Genomic DNA, 13,770 nt, shown 5'->3' on the forward strand with positions numbered 1-13,770 from the left:
AATAAATCCTTAAAAACGCCTGAAATCGGTGACAAAATTTAAATCATGTTGCGTAAAAAGTTATTTGAAATAAAGAACCACTTACCGTCGTGTATAAATCCATTAAAGTTAAAAGATGGAACCCAAAAAGTCACGTGATCATGCACCCTGTAAAGGCGGCAGATTCCTGGACAATCGATCCTACGCTAATTTTGACAAGGCGGCTGTTCGCTCCTACGTTGTTTTGACAACCAGGACAGTCGCTCCGTATATGCGAGGTGTCTTAGTAATATTAGGGTCCGTCCGTACGAGCGGAATGTCTTGGGGGTCGTTCTATTGTGCTGGGTGTCTTAGTGTTATAAGTGACCGTTATTATGTGCGGAATGTTTTGGGGGTATGATGGGCCATCTAAATTATTTAACTAAATTTCATTGGTGGTATTTGGCGCCGTTCTATTTGCTGAATTCTAATGCTCACAAATGTACTGACTTTTATTCTGATATATTCCTCACATTTTTAAGTTTTTTTAGTTCGCCATTTCCGCGACATGCATACAACAAATAAAGCTCCTCTTATATGTTTTTTACTTGTTGAATAGGTAATACCGTAACTATATCCAAAAAAGACACAATTCATTAAAGAAATATTAGGACTGCCCCAATACCACCAACATATTCTGCTCATTAGGACGGCCCCGAATACCACCAAGACATTCCGCGCATCAATGCGGCTCTTGTACCACAAAGACGTCCCCACACGTAAGGGCGCCCCCCCCCCTCCAATACTACAAAGACATCACGCACGTTAGGACAGCAACCAAATACCTTATACGACACCCCGCACATTAGGACGGTCCTCAATACCACCAACATATTCTGCTCATTAGGACGGCCCGAATACCACCAAGACATTCCGCACATTAGGGCGACCCTTTTACCACCTATACATCCCCGCACGTTAGGACGGCTTCCAATACCACAAAGGCATCACGCACATTAGAACGGCCCCTAAATACCTTATAAGACATTCCGCATATAAGGACGGCCCTCATACTACCAATACATTCCGCACGTAAGAACGGCCCCAAAAAACAAAGAGACCCGCACATGGTAACGCTCCCAGTACCGCAACGACATTCCGCACAAAAGGACGTCCCCCAATATCACAAAGATATCCCAAACATTAAGACGTCCCAAAATAAAACCAAAACATTCTGCATCTAAGGACGGCCCACAATACCAACAAGATATCCCGCATATAAGGACGACGCCCAATACCACCAAGACATCACGCATATTACGATACCACAAAATACATACTCCAAATTCGGACGACCTACTACTACAAAGACATCCCGTACCCAAGGACGACGACCAAAACCACAAATACATCCCGTATATGAGTGCGTCCAAAAAATCACCACGACATCCCTCACATTAGGACGATCCCAAAACAACAATGCAACTCGCATATGAGGACGCAACCTATACCACTAAGACATCCCGTAAAAATTAGGGCGACCAAAAACACGACATTTCGCATATTAGGACGAGCCCTAAATACCACACAGACATCCCGCACATTAGGACGTCACCAATGCCACAATAAAATCCCGAACATTAGGACGGCAACCGATGCCACAAAAACATCTTGCACATTTGAACGGCCACAATACCACAGAGACATCCAGTACATAAGAAGTAATTCTTTCAACTAAAGAATATATTGACACGTTTCAAATCGTTGGTCAACTTGACCGCAACATGTTGTTCAACATGACTTAAGAACCAAAAACTCAAGTCCGTTGAACAACTTTATAATTGCCTTGAAACTTTTCCAAAAGACCAGATTCGATACATTAATACCACCTTCCGCATGAAACTGGGCTGCAATAAGGCCTTCGACACGTGCCTTTCCGTTATTATACTGTTTAAGCCTCGAAGTATTTAGTCTGTTTTGTAACTGCATATGTAAGGAGATGTGGTTGTTAACACGTCGACGAAGAGAAGTTGATATGGTCCTATATCAGAAAGCTGAAGCCATTACGGACAGTTCAGCAAGACACCATTTACCCCCACGTGTTTCTGCTAAGTATCACACTATGAATCACAGAATGACCATTCTTACAAGGGCACCAACAACTATAAAGTCAAGTGTCTTAACATATGAGTCGCGTTTTGAGAAAACTGGGCTTAATGCATGTGCGTAAAGTGTCATCCCAGATTAGCCTGTGCAGTCCGCACAGGCTAATCAGGGACGACTCTTTCCGCTTTTATGGTATTTTTAGTTTCAAGGAAGTCCCTGCTAACCAAAAATCAAGTTTAGGCGGAAAGTGTCGTCCCTGATAAGCCTGTGCGGACTGCACAGGCTAATCTGGGATGATAATTTATGCACATGCATTAAGCCCATCAATTCAATCGAATTCACATGATATTGGCGGCAACGAACATTTGGAAAACAAATACAAACAATATAAATCGCATTAGTCATCGAATACATTTTAAGAAAGAAACAACCATCTATCCGCCACCGCGTTCAATAAACGTGCTATTAAGCTTCAACACTTCCTCGTCGTAAAGACTTAATTACAACATAAGATAAATACTACAGGTTTTAATAACTGCTCAATGCTTATTGATGTCAACTTGAGCTCAATATAAACATAGCGAGAGGACCACATTGGTGTAGAGCTCTCCCCTGAATATTAAATTCGGGGCTTTTGCGGTTTCCTATCCTAAATATATATGAACCATGTCACCCTACTGCATGTTCAGTTTCCACCACAGGAATACAATGTGCACATCATTTTAGTGGAACATTCCAGTACAACCGTATGATAAACACCGAATGATATATTCTCTGAATCTTACGATTTCAGAGATTTAAGCTTGTTGAAACCATCTGACAACCGTACCGTGGCTACTTTTGATTTAGTGTGAAGTATGCACAATTCGACGAATCTTTGTAACGAACCAACAAATGTCAACATAAAACACTGTCAATTACTATTTGAATACTATAGTTATATACATTTGAGGCTGTCAACTTAGAACGTTAAGTCCTTTGTCAAGCGGTTCATGAGATGTCTTGCTAGAACGTTTTAACGAACGATGGATGACAGAAGAAGACCGAGAGGCATACAAGTTCACTATACAAGTTGTCTACTTTGGAATGAGTCAAACGACTAGAAAGTCGAATACACCGAACAACACTTCTTATCCGAAGATAAAAAAAAATCGTCATAATTGTCCGGACAAAATTAAAACACTCTAGGCAAATTTTATTTACTTCCATAAGTTGTATGTGTTTAATTGTATTTTATGTATTGGTGTTATTTTTTATAAGACATAAGGTCCCGTAAGTTTTAAGAAGCCACCTGAATACGCTCAAGAAATGTATAAAAAGTAAATACTTTATGAACTTGAACTTTATATCATGCTCCTTTATCATATTAGTGAAGCAAATATAAAGTTTCAATAACTTCCATAATTATATGCACTATAAAGTTGATTCAATATTTGGTTATGTTTGACAACGTTCAATAGATGTCAGTTTACACATTTTCCAGTGAAATAGGCCGTTTTCCTATGATTGTAGGTAAGCGCATATTTAAAGACAACTAAGAGTTTAAGAAATATTTAGATGTTGTTGTTCGTATAAAAAAGATAGTGTGTCAATGTTCTTTAACTAATAATTAAGGAAGGCTGATTTAGAAATATACATATAAATGAAGGACGTGTCTTAAGTGCGAATGCCATTGAAAACGAATATCACGTTTTACACGCTTGTCCTTATAAAAGAGATCTAAGAAATAAACATATACCTAAATACTTTCAACGTTGGCCTTCCTTGAAAAACTTTAAACTATTATTATCCACACAAAAAAGCATGACTTTAAAAAATCTCGGACAATTTATCCACCAAGCATTTGAGTCAAGAATAAAATATATTGTTTTGTTTTAATGGTAAAGCTTTATAACATAATGTTCATAATGATTTACATGGTCATTATGTTGACAATGTCTCGTCATGTTTGTTTTGGTAAGTAACAATTGTATATGCATATGAAGTATTTTGACTTTAACCACGATCATCGCTTTTTGCTAGTCGCAGGGCCGGCAGGATTTCTGGTAAGGGGGGGGGGGGGCGGTATATTGAAAGATTTGCTGGGGGTCCAGGGGGCGCTAGGGCCCCTGGTGGTTGCAGGCTGGTGGTTGCTAGGGGTCCGGGGGGGGGGGGAAGCTCCCCGGAAGATCCACGATTTTAGTGATTTTGAAGGCTTTGACAGCCACTTCTCGAAAATGAAGCGAAAACAGAATCAATGCGCAAAAAGAGGGATACATCAGAATTGCAAAGTTCTACTTGAAAAACCAGGCGACAGAGTGTCTAAAGTTAAAACATTTAGCGATTGTCTGTGATTAGTGGGAAATGTTGTGTTCCAAAAAGAAGAAAAATTTGTTTAAATAGGTGATTCAGATCTAGTGTGAAACATCAAATGAATTGACTTTACTTTGGCGATTTTGGCCTCGTCCGCCCCCCCCCCCCCCCTTGGAACCGCCTATGAGTCGGGTTAGAAGTTTCGTTCAGTGAAGGCATATAAGCGGAACCATTTGTATACGAGCTCACATGCAGAATAAACGTTTCGACCAATTTTAGAAAACATCGGGTACATATAATAAAAAATATCCAAGGATCCCGCCATTGCGTGCAAACAAGAATGAAGCCAACATTAAATCAGGCGGCAGAACAAATTAAATACTTTTATTGAGGCAAGTCAATTGCAAGTATGATGTCTGCAAATTGCAAGTTACTACATTTGTTCTAAAGGTCACGCACAAATAAGTATCACATAAATTTATTTGTGAGCTTGTTGAAAGATAGTAGTAGTATTAGTAGTAGAAGAAAAAGTGGTGGTGGTTGTAGTAGTAGTAGTGGTTGTAGTAGTAGTAGTAGTGGTGGTAGTAGTAGTAGAAGTAGAAGTAGTAGTAGTAGTAGTAGTAGTAGTAGTAGTAGTAGTAGTAGTAGTAGTAGTAGTAGTAGTAGTAGTAGTAGTAGTAGTAGTAGTAGTAATAGTAGAAGAAGTAGTAGTAGTAGTAGTAGTAGTAGTAGTAGTAGTAGTAGTAGTAGTAGTAGTAGTAGTAGTAGACGTAGTAGTAGTAGTAGTAGTAATAGTAGTAGTAGTAGAAGTAGTAGTAGAAATAGAAGTAGTAGTAGCAGTAGTAGTAGTTGTAGTAGAAGTAGTAGTAGAAATAGTAGCAGTAGTAGTAGTAGTAGTAGTAGTAGTAGTAGTAGTAGTAGTAGTAGTAGTAGTAGTAGTAGTAGTAGTAGTAGTAGTAGTAGTAGTAGTAGTAATAGTAGTAGTAGTAGTAGTAGAAGTATTGTAGTAGAAGTATTGTAGTAGTTGTAGTAGTAGTAGTAGTAGTAGTAGTAGTAGTAGTAGTAGTAGTAGTAGTAGTAGTAGTAGTAGTAGTAGTAGTAGTAGTAGTAGTAGTAGTAGTAATAGTAGAAGGCAGCAGTTGCAGTAGGAGTTGTTGAAGCAGTGCTTCTATATGTGACGAATGATGTAGTTCGATTACATATCACAACCGGTAAGTAAGTGGATATTTAAGCTTCTTGACAGCTGCACGATCTGTTTAAGCGTTTTATTGAGCATGCATTTAAATGATTTGAATCCAATCAAATACTGCTTAACAGCCGAGCATAAAAGCCCCGAAAAGCATGTCAATAAAGATATTCTTTATTGATTCACGTCACAGTCGGTACCGTGGTGTTTCTTCCTCGTTCAATGACAAACCGATCATAATCGATTTGTTCCAATTGTATTATCGCCGTAGATTGTTTAGACGAGGAGTTGTTTTATATAAGTTGTTTAATGAACAAAAGACAAATAGGTTGTGTAAAATGAGACTAGCATATTTTTTTTAGGGAATAATTGACACCGACATTCAATACACTACTGGACTAATAAGATATACTGAATACATACTCCTCGATTTGGAGTAAATGAAACAATAAATAATGTTTTTGATATTTACACTTGGAACATTACTTCAAATAACACACGGTAAGATATATTTGTATAAAATGTACAAACGTTTAAAAACGTGTAACCCTTCTTTATACAACACGTAACCCAATACTTGTATTAAAATTATCGAACATAGGTTCAAACATGATATTTAAATATTCCTGATTGAAAGAACACATACATGACAAATTAACAGACTTAAAAAGCGCGCGTTAATTATACTTAAATACGCAGAATAATAACGAACTTTAAATTTAACTAAAGACCCCAATTTGTACAGGTTAATTTAATTTGAAATATGATCCGATACCATGTTTATATTTAATTATGTTACAACGTAAATTCGATATATAGTTGAATTGTTTAAGTTTACTTTTGCTAAATTGCAGTTTGACAAACTTTGTTTTATTAAATATTTCGTATGGTTTATTGAAGATTTTGTAAAGAATTTGTTTGTGTCGGGAAGTTTTTGATATTTTAAAGTAAATGTCAAATTTAAATGTATTATCCTTAAAGTGGATGGACACGGAAAATAACTCTACGATATTCTTAACATAGATGTCATCAAATTAAACAATAATAACAGAAAAACATACAATCAAGAATTACAACAGACAAAACAACTGACAAACTCGTCGACTAGTTTTAGGGTCTGAGAGGGTTTATACTTGACAAGAATGGCTTACCTGACACAATACATGTATATATTTTACGCCTGTCTGGAATAGATACCGTTTATTTAAGTGCAATTCATTTCTATGTTTTGTGCGTGTTTAGTACGATATAAGATAATGTAATTGAGAATGTTTACACTATTTGGCCTGCAATTAACTGCTTCAGTCTGAATACACATGCGTTCAATTGTGTGTGTGATTTAAATGCAGTTCGAAATGCATATTGAATATTCTTGTATTTATGCAATCGCTTCATTATAATGTATGGTGTATTGAGGCATTAAGTTTGTTTTGTCAAACAAGTACAATTAATACGAAATCTTCACAGGACTGCCTTTCGTTTATTGAAACAAGATCCATATTTATTTATTGCGACAAAAACACGTATATTTGCAGTACGTGCACCGCCACCGCCACACAGAGTGTACTTGATTGCCAAACGCCCATTGTATATTAACATTAACTTAGTCCTACTTTCAAATCATTCGGTGCATGCACATTGCAGCCGTTAGTGTCCTCGGCATTTTAAAGTAAACATTATTGTGCGGAAATTTGTCACATAAACAATTCATCAGAGATACATGGAATGACATAATATATTGTACCAATGTAGCAATATGACCTACAGATGTATAACAATTGATTCTGCCAATGATTTGGAATATATTCTACCAATGTAACGGATTATACTCTTCCAATATAACAGAATAGACAACCAATATAGCATAATCCATTTTACAAATGTCTAATAAAGTACTGCACGTGTAAATATAGTTAAATAGATGAATGTCAAACGGCTACATTAATTTAAACCTTGTTTTTAGAAAACTGAGCTTCATGCATGTGCGTAAAGTGTCGTCCCAGATTAGCCTGTGCAGTCCGCACAGGCTAATCAGGGACGACACTTTCCGCCTAAACTTGATTTTTGGTAAGGAGGGACTTCCTTGAAATAAAAAATACCATAAAAGCGGAAAGTGTCGTCCCTGATTAGCCTGTGCGGACTGCACAGGCTAATCTTGGACGACACTTTCCGCACTTGCACTATGCCCAGTTTTCGCAGAACGCGACACATTTGATAGTATGTCATTTAGATTGAAATGTTCGTAATGTTTGTTACGTTCGCCACTGAATCTTAAAGCCATGATTTATGTGCCATCACATAATCTATTTATTTTCAGGCCAGACGGCTGCCGGAAGTGTCCTTCACGCTGCAAGCGCGTGTTATGGCGACTCCTCGGGCCAGGGCCTCAATCAGCTAGTCATCACGTGCACTGAGGGGCTCATCTACATAGAGAACATACGTGTCGCTCTCAAACCCGCCGTCCTAGGTAGGGAGGACGTTCAGTAGGGCGTTCAGTTACAGCGAACGTTCGTGAACCGAAGCGAACACTCTCGGGAGGTACCGGTAGTACGCTAGCGAAACAAATCGTTCAATAAGACCGAATCGGAAACGAACGGTCATTGGCGAGCGTTCGCCGTAACTGAACGCTCTACAGCTCTACTTCTTCATCTGTACCGGTCATGTACGCCTGTGCTAGTCCATATCCAGGCATGCGACATGCTTGTGTTCACTCGGGAAGGTCGATAATTTAAGTTTCAGAGTTGCCGACCGAATATTGCATGTGCAATAGATGAATACAATTTGATATAAAGTTTGTTAACTGAATATGAACATGATTTCACTAGTGCACGCACACATATTAAAGGGGCCTTTTTCACAGATTTTGGCATGTTTTGAATTTTGTCATTAAATGCTTTATATCGATAAATGTAAACATTGGGCCTAAAAAGCCCCATTAAAAAATCAAGAATACAATTTAAAAAAAGAAAACACAGTAACTCTCAGCAGGACTCGAACCACTAAACCCTAGAGTCCTGGAGTAAGAAATCTGCGCACAAGACCACTCGGCCATCCTTCTTTTCACGATGACATATATGTATTTTATACTTCATAGTGATCCTCGTAGTTTCACAAAATATAACGACAACAACAGAACTCTCCAATTTATTCAATCGTTTCGCGTTGCAACGCTTTATAATTTTCAGGTTTTTAAATCGTCAAAAGATGCATATAAAGGCTATTTTAGAGCATGGTAAATGTTAAGTATTACGGTTGCCTCACAAATATCATAACTAAACAAAAATATGCGAATATGAAACAACTTTTTCAATTTCATCAATTTACCAAAACGTAAAAAGGCCCCCTTTAAACGTTCACTGTTTATTACGTTAAATTTTTCAAGCTCGCATCACTCGTTCAATTTGAAAAAAATATTAATTCAATAGTGAAATCATTAAGTTGTGTATGGTATTTAAAGTTAAACTTTGGTAATATAACACTGGCAATAGATTCCGTTAAAAGATATATATATATATATATTTATATATATATATATATATATATATATATATATATATATATATATATATATATATATATATATATATATATATATATATATATATATATATATATATATATATATATATATATATATGTATTCAATCGTTTTCATAAAAATTAAATGAATGTGGTTACAGCTGTATTTTTTAACATCAATATTCAACATTAACGCGAATATAATGTATTCAGCATGCACACTGATTGTAGATTATACTCAATTCAAAAACGAATAAAACTATTTAACCGATTGTATAAGTTCGTTTTTACGACATTTTTCCCACTTACAAACTCGTTATCATGCGTGTATGATTGTTTGCTTGCTCATATATTTAATGGTAGATAGTTGACATACCCGTGATATCGCAAGGTATACATTGTTTTGGGAAAGGGGGATTTCATAGTTTCTTAACTGTAATAGATTGTATGCATCATTCACGAAGGTTGGAGGTGTTTTCCCCCATACTTTTAAAAACTCGTCTAAGAATTAGGCCTTGGTCTGGTTGATCGATCAGCATTTCACAATGAAAAGCTTGGGGATATTGTGGTTATCTCCGCCGTCCGTCCGCCCGTCCTGGTCACTATCTCCTCCTACACTTAAAGCACTACAACCTTGAAACTTACACACATGGTAGCTATGAGCATATGTGCGACCCTGAACTATTTGAAATTTTGATCTGACCCCTGGGTCAAAACTTTTGGGGGTTGGGGTGGAGCCGGGTCAGAGATTTTCACTCATTTTATTTTTATTTTTTGTACTTTAACATTGGCCATAATTTTTGCAATGTTGAATATAGCAACTTGATATTTGGCATGCATGTGTATCTCATGGAGCTGCACATTTTGACTGTTGAAAGGTAAAGGTCATCCTTCAAGGTCAAAGGTAAAAAAAACAAATCCAAGGGAAGTAATAAGCTTTAAAGGGAGGTAAGTTATGAACCTGCCAAATGATATTTTCTTTAAAATAAATCAAAGCGGCGCAGGAAGGGACATTTTTTTTCTGACAAACATATCTCTTGTTTAATGTTATTTTACACTAACTTCTTCATTTCTAAACCGAATCAATTCCAATTGATACTGAACATCTCTTATGACAATACGGTCAATCTCAACACGGCGCCATTACCAACCTTGGGGTGCCCCCTGGGTCAAACATGCGGCGTGGGGATACGCGTCGGCCTCTGTCGCGCCATTTTTAGTATTTTTTTATGTGTTCAATTTATTGTATTGTACACATCATGTTCATTTTATATGAACAGTAGCTAAGCAGCAACATGTACGCATACGTAAATGAAAACAACGTTTGTATTTGTAGTGATCAATTCCTTGTTTTGCATTTCCGTGAAGAAGGTACATGCTAAAACAGAGAAAAGCACAGAAAAAGACACGACATGTATAAACAGTCTCTATCTAAAACCTTGTACTCTCTTCATGAAGGTTGCCCAGTGGTCCAACATATTATTTTCTTCACTCTGTTACCTGCGTACAGGTTTTTCCCATCTCTCCCTGTAGGCTGCCCGGCGGTCGAGCATAACCTGACGCCTGCCAACCAGGAGACGTGCTGCACGCTGAACGCCACGGCAGACTGCGTCAACACATACCGCGGATACTCGCATCTAGACTTCTACAGGTGAGACTCCCCTCGATAAACCTGTGTGATTTGTATTCATACTTTTTACACGTGATATAAGCATCTTAGACCTTTCAGTAGTAGTTTAACCCATTTAAGCATAGTGGACTCTCCCATCATTCTACATTGGATCAATTTATTTCCAAAATTAGGGATGTCTAGTATATTTATTTCTATATTTATAATATTTCTTACAGAACTTCTTTTAAGCAAACAACGCATACCCAGATAAGACGCCAAGGCCTTTTCAAAACGCTAGGCATACATAGTTTAATGATCTGTATAATTTCAACGTAAGATATGTAAACGAACACTTTTAACCTTTTAAACGAACGCACGTCAAACTATCGTTTTTGTTTCTCTTTCTTTGTAAAAATTGCCTCCTATTATTGAAAAATTATTCAGATCAGTCTCCGCTGGAGACTTCATGTACCGAGCTATATTAAATATAATTTGCATTCCTGATAAAGGCATTAAATTTGGAACGCGCTCCAGATTTCGCTGAATTCTATGTTATGTTTTTCATCGCAGAGACTGCAATGGGCGTGTCTCTTGCTCCAAGCCCGTGGTGTGGGAAACGTTGACCTGCCCTGACCCCGCCCCATTCCCCGCCCACACCGTAAGCAACTACATGGTCCTCGAGTACTACTGCCAGACTGGTGAGTCGTGGCAATAGTTATAGCGCCTCACGGACGTAACAGTTCAGCAATAATATCTGTTTCATAATATTAATTTTCGCACATTGTTATAGGGCAATATGCCACCATTACAACCATGTACTCTTTATTTTATTACAGACAATAACTTTACTTTAAAGAATTTAATACACAATTCAAAATGTGCAATGTGTCGGTCACAGTGCCTTACAATGCGAAGACATCATTGGTCCTGGTTTATGTTCTCTCCTTGTTTTGAACAGGAACTTGGTTATTGCATGACATAAAAGACCCACGGATATTAGAAGCATAAAAACTCCTGCTGATTACTGTATTTTTTTTTTAATTTCTGTTTAAGCCGTCTTTTGTGGTACATTCTAAAATACATTCAACATAAGAGTCGCGAAAAATAATTAATTTTTCTAAAATGTAGTTGTCCAAAAACTTAGATTGTCCGAAAACTAATAGTATTTACGGTACATGTGAAGTATTCCCTATCTCCTTCTTAAACAGGGTTCATGCTCACATGACTTTCTCAATTAAACGTTAATGGATATACACACACCGATAAGTGGTGCTTTTTTCAAATAACGTGTTAAAACATTTTTTCTTAAGATATTCAACTCGGGCATATAAGACAGATTTTAATGCTGTTAATGGTCAAGTGAAATACACCAGGATTAATCTATTAAATAAGCCTGTGTTCGTGTTCAAAAATTATATTTGTACTACACTGTTCTGCTTGACGCAACGTGAAATTTTGTCACCGATATCTGATGTATTCAATGATTTATTCTTATACCTGAAGATATCGGCACAAACTGTAAGAAATATTGTATTTTATGCACTAAATTTTTTATCAAATATTTTTCAATAACTTTAGGTATTTTCAAAAATAAAGTTCTTAATGGTGTGTTTACATTCTGACCAGCCCTGAAACCCCCATTGATTCTGCACCCTGTTAAGTGAAAACGTGTGGGTATTGACTTTTCTTGAAAATACATAAATGTACTTTACAACGGACGCTGGTTATTTGAATCTTGATTTATATCAGATGTTTCATCGGGAAGCGGACAACGACAACAAGCGAGTGGACAACGACAACGAGCGAGGCCTGGTATAGGGGATATTACCCTGGGTTATGGTTAGGTTAGGGTTAGGGTTAGGGGTCGGGTTAGGGTTAGGATAAGGGGTCGGGTTTGGATTTGGGTTAGCCTTAACCCTAACCCTAACCCTTACCCTAACCCTCTTACCTCACCATGCGCATTACAATACCAGGCCTCGCTCGTTGTCGTTGTCCGCTTCCCCGTTTCCTCATTCTTTATTTCGTTAAGTTCAAAAGACATATTAAGCAACATCGACATTAAGTGACAAATGACCAGCTATGATGCTCTGTATATGTCAGAGGGCGTGTACAACTCGAGCTGCTCTGACGTCACGGACTGCCGCTACGCCCACCCGGAGTGCCACTCCCATGTGTGTCGGTGCGAGCCTGGGTACACGTACGTGGGAAGCGAGTGCAGGCGAGGTATGTACGGACTCTCACACACATAGAAAATACAGTCGACTCACTGTTCATGCATATACACTAAATCCAAACATTAAATAGTCAATACGTACAATTAAAGAGAATAATACATTAACATACTTGTATACAAAAATTGTTCTGACAACATTTGCCCTTTTTTTTAATAGAATTTTGTTTATTATAAACTTAACAATAAACGAACATAATGGCATTTAGACCGGTCATTTTGATTACATTTCAGACGGGGAAGTAGGCGGGGTGTGTCTGATTGGTGGTAGCGGCCCTAGATGCCTGGACAGCAATAGCGAGTGCTCATTTGGACGTAATTGCGCTTGTAAAATAGGATATGCAGAGCAAAACAGCACCTGTATTATGAGTAAATATGCATTATTTGTAATATTAAGTATACTAATGTCGGTCTCATATTATGCACTAACAAAACCCACGAAATTAATTCTTCAAAGTGTACGAGGTTCTTCTAGCAGGGTGATTTTTTGTGACTCAGACACGATGATGTGTCCCATAATTGTCATTGGGAGACTTTCAAGATATGTTTAACCATTTTATATTGCCTTGTTCTGTTGGCGTTATAAACGTTGCGTAAACAACTTTTGACTGGAATGGTGATTACAAGCCTTCTAAGCCACTCTTTTACGATGGCATAGAGGTGACATTCACTTCTCTTTATTAAAATTGCTCTCCTCTTTTTTCTATCTCGTGGCCACGAGTTAGCTATGTCGTAGTCACGAGATAAAAAAAAGAGGAGTGCAAAACTAAATAAAAGCGGCGTACAATTAAAAAAAGAGCGGTGCAGTAAATAAATGCAGAGTGCATTAAACAAAAGAGGAGAGAATTTTCGCTATCTCGAGATCCC

General features: G+C 37.5%; 1 protein-coding gene across 4 annotated transcripts in view; it reads left to right on the plus strand.

Moving 5' to 3' along the window:
• The first annotated feature begins 5,733 nt into the window (after positions 1-5,733).
• The window catches only part of LOC127852833 (neurogenic locus notch homolog protein 1-like), a 49,410-nt gene continuing 41,373 nt past the window's right edge, over positions 5,734-13,770 (plus strand). For all 4 annotated transcript variants that reach the window (XM_052386835.1, XM_052386837.1, XM_052386836.1 and 1 more), the window contains exons 1-6: positions 5,734-6,043; positions 7,860-8,009; positions 10,595-10,712; positions 11,244-11,371; positions 12,774-12,896; positions 13,138-13,272. In XM_052386835.1, the coding sequence (XP_052242795.1) occupies positions 5,998-6,043; positions 7,860-8,009; positions 10,595-10,712; positions 11,244-11,371; positions 12,774-12,896; positions 13,138-13,272 (700 nt within the window). In that variant the 5' untranslated portion in view covers positions 5,734-5,997. The remainder of the gene's footprint in view (positions 6,044-7,859; positions 8,010-10,594; positions 10,713-11,243; positions 11,372-12,773; positions 12,897-13,137; positions 13,273-13,770) is intronic.

This window comes from Dreissena polymorpha, chromosome 12, assembly GCF_020536995.1.
Source record: "Dreissena polymorpha isolate Duluth1 chromosome 12, UMN_Dpol_1.0, whole genome shotgun sequence".
Lineage (NCBI taxonomy): Eukaryota > Metazoa > Mollusca > Bivalvia > Myida > Dreissenidae > Dreissena > Dreissena polymorpha.